This window comes from Sinocyclocheilus rhinocerous, unplaced genomic scaffold, assembly GCF_001515625.1.
Source record: "Sinocyclocheilus rhinocerous isolate Xijiao unplaced genomic scaffold, SAMN03320098_v1.1 scaffold273, whole genome shotgun sequence".
Lineage (NCBI taxonomy): Eukaryota > Metazoa > Chordata > Actinopteri > Cypriniformes > Cyprinidae > Sinocyclocheilus > Sinocyclocheilus rhinocerous.
Genome location: NW_015656360.1, coordinates 1,930,875 through 1,943,311, shown reverse-complemented (window position 1 = coordinate 1,943,311; position 12,437 = coordinate 1,930,875). Strand labels below are relative to the sequence as shown.

At 34.3% G+C, this 12,437-nt stretch overlaps 2 protein-coding genes across 2 annotated transcripts in view; one reads left to right on the top strand and one right to left on the bottom strand.

Annotated features, from left to right (window-relative positions):
• The window catches only part of svilc (supervillin c), a 30,996-nt gene that overhangs the window by 4,597 nt on the left and 13,962 nt on the right, over nt 1-12,437 (top strand). The window contains exons 2-6 of the mRNA XM_016527689.1: nt 4,673-5,180; nt 6,095-6,259; nt 7,570-7,746; nt 9,555-9,589; nt 11,451-11,512. Coding sequence (XP_016383175.1) covers nt 4,870-5,180; nt 6,095-6,259; nt 7,570-7,746; nt 9,555-9,589; nt 11,451-11,512 — 750 coding nt within the window. The 5' untranslated portion in view covers nt 4,673-4,869. The remainder of the gene's footprint in view (nt 1-4,672; nt 5,181-6,094; nt 6,260-7,569; nt 7,747-9,554; nt 9,590-11,450; nt 11,513-12,437) is intronic.
• Nucleotides 1,515-1,938, bottom strand: LOC107720032 (testican-1-like). The gene is made up of 2 exons (XM_016527605.1): nt 1,723-1,938; nt 1,515-1,602 (listed from the first exon to the last, which is right to left on the bottom strand). Exons 1-2 carry the CDS (start codon nt 1,895-1,897, stop codon nt 1,526-1,528), a joined length of 252 nt encoding a protein of 83 aa, XP_016383091.1. The 5' UTR covers nt 1,898-1,938; the 3' UTR covers nt 1,515-1,525.

Here is a 12,437-nt window from a genome sequence, read left to right as displayed (position 1 = left end):
CTTCTTTTGTGCTCAACAGAAGAAAGAGAAAATATTCATATTTGACTGAACTATCCCTTTAAATGCACCAACCTGTGATTTCCACTATTGACAGATTACAATATTTAAGATACGTTTATAAAACAACAGTTGGACTAAAAACTGAAAGGTTTTTCGGTAACACTTTACATTAAGGTTCCCTTTATAAAAAGTTTATAAAGGTGTAAATTATCATCTTGATTTTTATTTTGGGGAAAAAATAATAAAAGCACACCCATGACTTGATGAGATATTAATATTGAAAATTTTAATTCCAATATTACCTGTGAACCTTAATGTAATGAGTCATTTATTAATGATTTATAAACATTGATAACCTGTGAAAGTGCACCTTAATGTAAAGTGAACATCTGTGAACCAGTTATTAATGAGTTATAAACGGTAATAATGTCTAAAAATGAACCTTAAAATGATCACCTGTGAACCATTTATTAATTAGTTATAAACGTTAGTAACCTGTGAAAGTGAACCTTAATGTAAAGTGGAACCTTAATGTAATGTGATCACCTGTGAACCATTTATTAATGAGCTATAAACGTTAGTAACCTGTGAAAGTGAACCTTAATATAAAGTGATCGCCTGTGAACCATTTATTAATTATCTATAAACGTTAGTAACCTGTGAAAGTAAACCTTAATGTAAAGTGAACACCTGCGAACCATTTATTAATGATCTATAAACGTTAGTAACCTGTAAAAGTGAACCTTAATGTAAAGTGAACACCTGCGAACCATTTATTAATGATCTATAAACGTTAGTAATCTGTAAAAGTGAACCTTAATGTAAAGTGAACACCTGTGAACCATTTATTAATGAGTTATGAACATCATTAACCTGTGAAAGTGAACTTTGAAGTAAAGTGGACACATTAATCATTTATTAATTATTAATGTACACACAAGGTTTTTTTCTCTTGGTCACGTTGGAACAATGCTAACAGTGTGACTTCTTCTTCGAAACGAAAACGTGACTTTACATCGGATGCTCGCTAGCGCCATTTACAGGCTTTGGTGACACACTGGCAACTACAGACAAAAATACACGCCTGCACACATATGCATTCCTATTGACTGAACATGTAATATGCATGCATATGACATCACCATTTTCACAAATTTACGTTTTCATAAACAGTCCCTTAAAGTTCTTGGAGGAAGAACACTATTATATCAGAAGATTATGAAAATTGTGATTCCTCATGTTATGAGTTCAGTAGAATTGAGAGCTCAAACTCTGGGTTCCTGAAACACCATATAAGGCTCACTGAGTGAAGTGGTACCCCATTCTCTGCTGTAGTACTGCTGGATCTCTACTCTGTTATTATACTGGGCCTATTGTGTTTCAGTTGTGAGAGGATCTGGCAGAATGCTGATGCTTTCAGTTTGCTTATTTAGGAGCAGAGGAGCCCCTACACACACACACACACACACACACACTTACAAGTCGTTTCATGCTGGATTCAGGGGGAGGAGCTAACAGCTGTTCATCAAATCCACCCACCTATCAGAGCCTTCCTCCGGCTCTGAGAATGAATCCTGTTCATCTCGTTCTGACACGGCATGCCTGGAGAAACACATTTAAAACAGTCCAGTGTCTGTGACTTTTCTAATTCAAATTATGCCTAGCTCCCCATTGTGAAATACTGCCCAATATAATGTATATGTATAATGTCGTATAACTCACCGTCAGGTTTCTGGAAACAGTAGCACCACTCGTTGTTGGACAGCTTTCCATCTTTGAAGGAGTCGCAGGAGTTGAACAGTGGCCGCATGCACAGCTCGTATTTGTCAAGGTAAATGGCGCTGAGCTCTGATTGGTCGAGCAGAAGGTCGTAATTCATGTCCAGCTTGTTGAACATCCACCCGAGAGAATCTTTACAGATGGGCAAAATGCTGGTGTCAAAACCTACAGGACAGAGGAAAGCGAACCTTAAAAGTGAACACCTGTGAACCATTTATTAATGAGTTATGAACATCATTAACCTGTGAAAGTGAACTTTGAAGTAAAGTGGACACATTAATCATTTATTAATTATTAATGTACACACAAGGTTTTTTTCTCTTGGTTAAATGTATTTTATTATTGATGCACTATATCAGTAAACAAAACTACTTAAACAACATTACTGAGCATAACTGCACATGGAAAGTGGCTTATACAAGTAAACTCACATTAAACAATTCAGAAACACAATAAAGTATTACATCAAATTATAACTAAGCACCAAAAAAATACACATATTTATATTTTATCTAATTTAACAGTTTTGAGTAAATAATTAATTCAATGACTGAAAGCACAGTTACAGAACATTATCATATTAATAAGCAAACAGTAATTACTTTTTGATATCATGATAAAGCCCACTGTAACTTCAGTATTTGTTCATCCACACTCGCAGTAACGTTACCTGCGCGCGAACAAACCGTCCGCGGGAGTGCCGGAGCGGTTATTTGTTTGTATGGTAACGAATTAATTCAACTAGCAAAGTGATTACACATATAAACACATGAACAATATACTCTGCAGTGTCACCTCACAGTTAGCTGACCCGTAAAATGAATAAACACTTTGTGAGATTATAATTTCGCTTCAGAGCACGTTGGAACAATGCTAACAGCGTGACTTCTTCTTCGAAACGAAAACGTGACTTTACATCGGATGCTCGCTAGCGCACACACACACACACACACACACACACACACACACTCATAGCTGTTCTTTGATGGACTAAACTTCAAGATTGTAACCAGTCATTACTAGATATTCCCATTTCAAAAGCTATTCTTAACACTTTCAAAGGTTTAAAAAAAAACAAAAAAAAAAACATGAGTAATTGGTAATTATAGTTCAGTCTCATCACCATCTTTAGTCTGGCTTTCCAAACACACACAATGGTACATTCCCTACAGCAGCTCTCTTAGGGCTCCCATGGGTTGACCGTCCACCACATGCCAGGTCTATGTTATATGGGTGAAAACATGATGATGTCATTATTTATGTATGAGTAAAGCTGTGTTTGTGTTGTTATGGCAGCTTGGTGACTAGGTAACTATATCTGTGGGTTCATGAATGATAATTTAGGAAGGCATGCTCTGAACGGTGCTGTTTGGGTAATGTCATGTATTACAGCTGAGTGTGACTAACAAGATGATGGCTTACAGGCTCTTTTCAGACCAGATGCATTAGTTCCACTTGCTCTTCAGGTTCTTCATGTTATTGTTCAGAAATGACTGTCTTTACAATACACTCTTAAAAGTAAAGCTTCCAAAAGGTTGTTTACACAGAAATGCCATAGAAGAACCATTTTTGCTCCCCAAAGAACCTTTCAGTGAACAGTTCTTAATAGAAGAACCTTTTCCCGCTATAAAATAACATTTATTCCCACTATTAAGAACTGTTTGTACAATGGAAAGGTTCCATGCACCAATTCTAATGAAGAACCTTTATTTGTGTACTGTATGTGTGGGATCAAAGAGATGTGTAAAATTAACAACAATAGTAATTTCTAAATTGAATGATAGTTTTCCTTAAAACGTGTTCCTCTGACCATCATCATCTATTTGATAGATAATAGACCTCAGCAAAAAAACAAAAACAAAAAAAAAATCCAAAAAGACAATTAGCAGGCGTGTGCTTTGCATTGAATTTATTTTTAAAACAAATTAAAATGTTTATTCAGCAAGCACGTATTGAATTGTTCAAAACTGACAGTAAAGACATTTATAATTAATTTTACAAAATGTTTAAATTATTTAATATAAACGCTGTTCTTGTGAACATTATATTCATGAATGTATCCTAAAAAATGCATTACAGTTTCCACATTAATATTAAGCAGCACAACTGTTTTCAACATTGATGACAATAATAAATGTTTCAGCATATTAGAATGATTTCTGAAGGATAAACAGTCATTTAAAATTGTAATAATATCACATAATATTGCTGTTTTTACTGTGATTTAAATGCAGCCTTGGTGAGCATAAGAGAATCTTACTGACCCCCAACGTTTTTTGAGGTATTAAATGGTCAGTGGGGTCTGTGAAAATAGCTGATACACATTTAGCAAGGTTAATCATTTTATGCTATATTGCATGCTTCTTGGAATTTGAATCTTGTCATTTATGCTGGTCTAAGCAGTTGTTTGTTTTTATGTTAGAATCATTTTTTTTCTTTGGGGGGGGTATTGTAAGTGTTATTGCTATTTTTGTTAGTAGGAAAATAAGCAGTAAACTTGCTGAAACTGAAATATACTAAAATACACCTGTGTTGGGTGTTGATGGATCAGCTTGTCTGATGAATGGTTTGCCCTCAAAGTTGAGCTGCACTTCAGTGGTGTAGAGTGTCAGTGCAAGAGGAGTTTCCCAAATGCAGGAGCTCAGCAAAGCAGGTCATGGAGCACACTTACACAGATAATTAGGAAAGGGAATTGCTAGTTTTACAGGTAGGTTTATAGCCTTGCATGGACTGTGAAATGAAAAAGTAAAATGAGTCTATATTTGTGTGTAAGATGATTGCTGAATTAACTTGTTTTCGCATTCTCCTTTTTATAAATATGTGACACCTCTGTATGTCAAGCTTATAAATACATCTGTTTTAATCAAGAACTCTTTTATTTGTTTTTCAACAGTGCCATGTCCTCAGGGAAGTAATCAGGATGGTACTCAAACATATTATTAGAGGAACCTGCTGTAATTTGAGCTTCTGATCAGCCAAACTTTCTTCAGTTGTGACTCCACCCTTGTTTTTCCAAATTGAGGTGTTGCTATCATCTTAATCACACACCAGGAATTTTTCTCCCTAACTCAGGTACAGTGAGTTAATGATATGGACAAAATGGAAAGTGCAACCCAGGAGTCCAGAGCTGAACGGATAGCTCGCTACAAAGCAGAGAGACGCCGAGAACTGGCTGAACGTTACGGCAGCCAGGAGGAGGAGCTTCCGTCAAAGTGGTCGAGAAGAGAGAGGGAAGGACGCGGCGTCTGTGACTCTACCTATGCGGATAAGTCTGTTTCAGGAGGTATGAATGGAGGGATGGGGAGGAATGGACAAACGCCACTAGAAGAAAGGCCTGGTCCTGAAAAGATATCCAATGGGTGTAAGGTGAATGCGCGTGGAGAGAACACACACCAAAACAGGTGAGCTTTCCTGTGCCTTTGTAGCATACAAAGATTTGTGACATTCCTCTCTCTTATATTCCAATATAATTTTAAATCATATTGAAAATATCAAGTCAAAATTCTTCTTGTTTACATTCCTGGTTTTGTTGTGGACATAACGGGACATTAATCGCAAGGAGGGAGTTATGGAAAATCTTTTGCAAATGTTTAAGAAGATCACGCTTTGAATATATTCTAATCCTCATTAGGTTTTGCAATATTTCCCTGTACACTAAAAATATTTAGGCCAAACTTATTTGAATTTGAATTTCACTGTTTTAACACAAACTAATAAACAATGTGATGCATGTTTGACAATCATATAAACGAAACAAGATTTCTGTACTCAAAATATTATGGCATATTCTGTTATTCACAATTTGTATCTGTCTGGTTTTATTTAAATAATATTTTTAAATGGCATTCATTCAACTTGCTTAGAATCAGCATGCATCTGTTTATTGTGAAAACAATGACATTAATTCAGTTGAAAAGTATAAATATGCTTAAAATATGGCTATAGTTGTGGATTAGTTGAAAAGTATGAGATTGAAACAAAGTTGATTTATTGATGATAAATATATAAACCTGGTTATTGCGTATTTAAAACACATTCAGTTTATTAGTACTATTATAGAAATCATATTTGTTTAATTTATGTATGACTGGCAAATATACATCACATTATGTTTATTAGTTTCCTTATGTCAAAACGGTGTAATCCAAATGGATGGAAATTATACATGCAATTCAAATAAATCTTAAATTTCCAGCTACACTTTTATCATTCTCTTTATTTACCTCTGTCCCTCTTGTCTCTCAGCTGTCCCTTCCTTGCACACTGTATTTCCTCCAGTTCTTGTCTCTAGTTGAAGTCTTCTGCCTCTCTCCAGGGAATGTTTTTTGGGCTCGTATGGTACAGTGGCTGGGGAAAACCCTCCAGACTCCCATGGGCCCTCAACCCCCGACACTCCCCAGTTACACACTCATGTATCAGTAGGCCAGCTGAAGAATGCTCTTCTACAGCAAACCTCGAGCCCAGCTCCATCAGATAGAGTGTAGGGATGCCTCAGTGTGCGTGTTCATTTCCCGCTTCATTCTGTTTGCATTACCTCAGGCAAAACTTTTTCAGTTATTTGGCCAGTGCTAACGCTAACACCAGAATTGTGCATAATAATAATATTTCATAAAGTGTCCACTTTAAAATATGTTTGAAATTGTATTCACAACAGTCTTATAAAAGCTGTATATATTTTAATATATAATACATATTAATATAATGTATATACACACTACCATTCAAAAGTTTGGGGTCAGTAATAATTTTTTTTTCTTTAAGAAGTTATTACTTTTATTCTGTAGGGATGCATTAAATTGGTCAAACGTGACAGTAAAGATATGTATAATGTTACAAAATATTTTTATTTCAAATAAATGCTGTTATTTTGAACTATCTAAAAATCTTGAAAAAATGTATCACAGTTTCTACAAAAATATTAAGCAACACAACTGTTTTTAACATTGACGTTAATAAGAAATGTTTCTTGAGCAGCAAATCAGCATATTAGAATGATTTCTGAAGATCATGTGACACTGAAGACTGGAGTAATGATGCTGACAATACAGCTTTGCCTTCACAGGAATAAATTACATTTTAAAATATATTCAAAATTGGAAAAAGTTATTTATAAATTGTAATAGTATTTCACAATATTACTGTTTTCATATGTTTTTGTTCAAGAAATGGCAGCCTTGGTGAGCATAACAGACTTCTTTCAAAAACAGCAAAAAATCTTACTGACCCCCAATTTGAACAGTAGTGTATAAATATAAATGTAAATATATAAATATAATTAAAAATAGCTCCGGTTGAATCAACAAATTAATAGACTTAATTCATCCACACATACAGTATATATTATGCTCAACACTTTTTTAAAGACTTTCAAACATTTAAAATCTTTTAAAAAAATATTTTGTAAAAATTCGAACTATTCTAAATTCTAAACGTGCTAAACAATATTTTAAGCATTGGATTCAATGTTGGCTGGATCTGTATCCTTGTATGCTAAATATTCAATTTTGGGGTTCACTGGACTTTATGTTTATCTCTTTATGTTATAAATTGTGTTCTGTGCACATTTTGTGGTGGTAACACAATGCTAATGTGCACCCGTAGTTTTGGGACAGTGTGATTGATGCTGTCTAACACTCTACCATCTTCAGTGTGCTGTGAGGAGTAGCAAAGAAAAGGAGTCCTTTTCTAATCTTTTCCTTTGACTCATTCCTTCTTTCTCTGTTTCTTTTTCCCACATCCACACATTCTTCCTCTCCTCCATCTGTTGTGGTCTGTCTATTCAAATATTAGAGCCACTGATGGTGGCGTGGTGGCCTTGACTCTTGACATAGCACTTCAACCAGGTGCCGAGGGAAGTCATCGGCGTGCCCGCAGATACATGCCAGGGGATCCTGCAGGGAGCCGCAAAAATAGTGAACGCTTTCGTACTCAACCCGTTACAGCCAGTGAGATAAAGGACAGCTGCGGGTATGGAGACGCCTGTCTCTGATCTCCACTTAGGCCTGCAGTGTGCTTACAGCAGTTGCTTACTACCTAGTCACATTAACTTTATTGGGTGTTTTGCCTGTTATTAACCTGTTATCATGTGACAAGAACCATTCATACATGCAAATGCCTCTGATTCATTGCATACATACAGTACCGTTCAGAATTTTGTGAGCAGTTCTTTTTATTATTAATACTTTCATTCAAGGAAGCTTTGAATTGATCAAAAGTGAAGGTAAAGACATTTATAATGTTACAAAAGATTTCTTTTTTAAATAAATGCTTTTCTTTTGAACTTAAAAGGTTATTTTTAAATTGTAGTAATATTTTGCAATGTTACTGTCTTACTGTGCATTTTTTTAAATAAAAATAATCTTGGTGAGAATAAGAGACTTCTTTCAAAAACATTTAAAAATTGCATTAACCCCAAACTTTTGAACAGTGGTGTATGTACATAAATGGGAGCATGTTTCTGCCACGGGATAAAAAATTAATGGTATTAATAAAAGCTAATTGTGACTTTTTATCTCACAGTTCAGACTTTTTTTCCCTTGCAATTCTGAGTTTCAATTCAATCTTATTTTTGCTGAATTGCGAGATGTAAATTGTGACAAGAAAAGTAGCAATTACATTTTTTTTTCTTCAGTGGTGGAAACAAAATAACAGAAATGAGAAATGTAAACTCAGCATTCTGAGAAAATGTCAGAATTAGGAGATAGAAACTTAGAATTGCAAGGAAAATATCAGAATTCTGACTTTGTATCTCACAATTCTGCCTTTTTTCTCAGAATTGCGAGTTTTCAAAATTCAAAACAAAAAAAGTGAATTGTGAGATAAAAAGTTGTAATTGCCTTTTTTTATTTTTGTGGGTAGGATTAAGGGATGTAGAATATGGTCATGCAGAATAAGACATATAAAACATATGTGTTTTATAATGAACATCCAATATGATAATTCTATAATTCTAACACTAAACTAAAGTGTTACCACATTCATACATACATACATACACACACACACACACACACACACACATATTTAAAAATGTTTTTTTTTATTGGTCTTATGGAGTATTCTAATTTGTTGAGATAGTGAGTTGGTGGGTTTTTGTTAAATGTGAGCCAAAATCCAATCAATTAAAAGAACCAAAGACTTCAGTCTGTGTGCATTGAATTTATTTAATACACGAGTTTCACAATTTGAGTTGAATTACTGAAATAAATGAACTTTTCCACGACATTCTAATTTATTGAGATGCACCTGTATGTGTGTGTGTGTGTGTGTGTGTGTAGACCTTGTTGGATTATTGCATAGTGACAAGCAAATGTTTAAGAAAGAAAGTGCTGGGTGTGTTGCTATTTAGTTTGAAAGTAAAATCAAAGGACTTTTTATTGCTATTAAAATAAACCTTTCAATATCATAACTACCTGGAATATATTAACAGATGTCAGATATCATAAGTCAGCACAGTCCTTTCCTTTGAGTCAGGAAATGAGTTCAGCATGTATCTTATGTGCTTGATAGCATCATCAAACAGGGTGTGTGTGAGAGCTCATAGTTTTAATAGTTAGCATTATGTCATGCTTATAACCTGCACAGATGTGTCTGTGTCTGTCACAATGCCTGTAGTGCAGGAGAGGCTTGTTAAAGCAGATCTGGCGTGAAGTCATCTCACTTTTTTCTGTGTATCACTTACTTTGCATGAGAAGGACTGAGTGAGTGGTTGAGTGCGAGTTTGATTGTCCGGTCCTTTTACTTTGAGAATTCTAATTAATTTCTTTATTTCACAGAAAAATGGACAATGAAAATCAAGACACCTCGCAAAGTAAGTGCTTAAAATTGCTGCATTTTTAATTTAAGTGATTTAAGTAATTAAGTAATTAATGTGGTGCTAAAGCTAAAACCTGCAGTGAGAAGCTCATTTCACTTTTTCAGCAGTTTTGAATTTAATTATTGATGAAGAAGATTAAGCTAAAACTCTGAAAACTCATGGAATTGAATAGAAAAAAACTGTGATAAGGTAAATAGATGAAAACAAAGATGATGTTATAATACTGCATATTTTTGCAATGCAAAAAAAATTAGGGGTTGGTATAATTTGTAATGCTTTTTTTTTTAAAGAAGTCTCTTATGCTAACCAAGGCTGCATTTATTTGATCAAAAATACAGTAAAAATTTTAATATTGTGAAATATTATTACAATTAAAAATAACTTTACTTTTATTTTAATATATATGAAAGTGTAATTTATTCCTTCATGCAAAGCTGAATTTTCAGCATCATTACTCCAGTCTTCAGTGTCACATGATCCTTCAGAAATCATTCTAATATGCTGATTTGCTGCTTAAGAAACATTTATTATTATCAATGTTGCTTAATATTTTTGTGGAAATCATGATATATATTTTTTAAGATTCTTTGATTTGCATTTACTTTTATTAGTTTCCTTAGAAATACTTTGTAACATCATACATGTTATTATTTTCATATGTTATCAATTTAATGCACCCTTGATTAAAGTATTGATTTTTTGTAAAATAAAAAAGAAATCTTACTGACCCAAAACTTTGAACGGTAGTGTATATACTGTCGTTGGTACATATGGATGTGTTTTTTTGTAAATGGTTGCGTAGCTGTAGTCTGAGTGGTCTTTTAAAAGTTTTGTAACTCTACCTCTACATAGTATTAACGCAACATAATACCTATTAAAAAAATAACATTTTTATGATGGAGTAAAACGATGGATCAAAGTAAGACTGTGTGTGTAGTGAAAGTGTGCAGAATACCATAGTAAACCAAAACATAAACACACTCTTGAACATGCATATATTGTAAGTAAGTGGATACTGTCGTAAACAGTTATAATGACCTCTGTTTTATTACCAGAGAGAAGATAAATCTTACAAGGTTATGTTAGAGCAAGCTGATAGAGTGACAAATATAAGGCATGCTTTTTAGGACATATAATCATCAAATCATCTAAAAACACAGTTAGTGTTAATATAATGAACTAAGTTCACACATGACCTGAGAGACAAACAGAGGGAAGAAGTGTGTGTGTGTGTGTGTGTGTGTGTGTGTGTTTGAGATCAGCTGTAAATCTGCCAGTCAAGAGAAATACGCACAGGTGAAGAATACATCTGCCAGGCTGTTTGTGCGTTTGGCCAAACACAGTGCAATGAGTTTATGAGTGTGTGAGAGAGTATGTATGATATGTTTGTTAGTCATTTAGTGATCTCACACAGACATTTTAATATGATCTAAGGTGAATCAAATGCACATGCGAGTGCGCGTATGCATTTAGATAGCTATAGTTTGTGGCCAAATTTGTCCTCAGATCTGAGTGAAATCTGACAAAACCCCTCTTTAGGGACATCCTCAATTACAAAAACAATATAAATAATATTTTAAATAATTCTGAAAAAAGCAAAATGTATTTTAATGTAAAGGTTTGAGTTACAGTTAATTCATTATAATTCACTTAATCAACTTAATCAAAACAGTAGTAGTTATGGTATGTTCTCAATTAGATAAACATGTGTCTGTGTGTGTAAATTAGCAGGGTGAGTTCACTCAGTTTACATTGTGCCACATTAGGAGTAATGCAGTCTAATGCAGTAAAATCCATGTGTGTGACTTAGAGAGCCTTGTCCACATGTAATGGTGTGCTTGTTGTTTTCTTGCAGTGGATGTAAAGACAGATGACAGAGCCAAGATGAGTGTAGCTGCCAAGATGTCTCTGTTTAAAGTAGGTGAAACAAGAGCCCACCATATCGCTTTAGCAACTGCTGCAGGCTGAAAAGAAAAAGGTCATTGCCATGGATGGAATACACACACACCTTGTATATATTTACCCGTGTGGGGACTTCCCAATTTACTGTTCTTAATAGAAGCTAATTATAAATACTGCATACTTATCCATTACCATAAAATACACCTTTTGGTGTTTTAGTATTTAGTACTTTTATGACCTTTCTGTTTTGCCAGGCATCATTGCCTTATATTTTCAGAAATTACACACTCAGAACATATACTCACATACAAAGATGTTTTTAATCTTTCAGAGTTTGTTCATAATAAAGTAAACATATGAATTGTGAAAAATAATGAGATGCTGCTAGGAAACATTAGACAATGAATTTTGAATACACTGTCATTAATTTACTAGGTATTTGTAATTTTGAGGTATTCTCTCTGTATTTCTGCTCCAGTATGTTTTTTCTTCTCTGTTCTTTTGCTTTGTCTGTCTTTGGGTCGTAGGTGGTAATAAGACACCTGGAGTGTTTGGTTACAGCGTGACCCACTGGGTTTCACTGGTTACTGTGTCTTCCTTACCCAGAGTGCCAACCCAGGCTCTATTTTATTCATTCTGCTGCTGCTACACCAGAGACAGAGACATTAAAAATGGCATTGCAATTTCATTTTCTTGGCGATACAGAAATTACAGGAATTGTTCACCCAACAATGATAATTCTGTCATTTAGTCATCCACATGTTGATGTGATTAATGATATTCATTCTTCTGTGGAGGTAGATTTTCACAAAAGTGTTTCACGTACAATGAAAGTGAATTGTGACCAAACGTGGAGTATATTAGAGTGTATGACAACATGAATGTAAGACTGAAATCTGAAATCACTTTCATGGTCATTATTTGAGTTTGATGGCCCTTG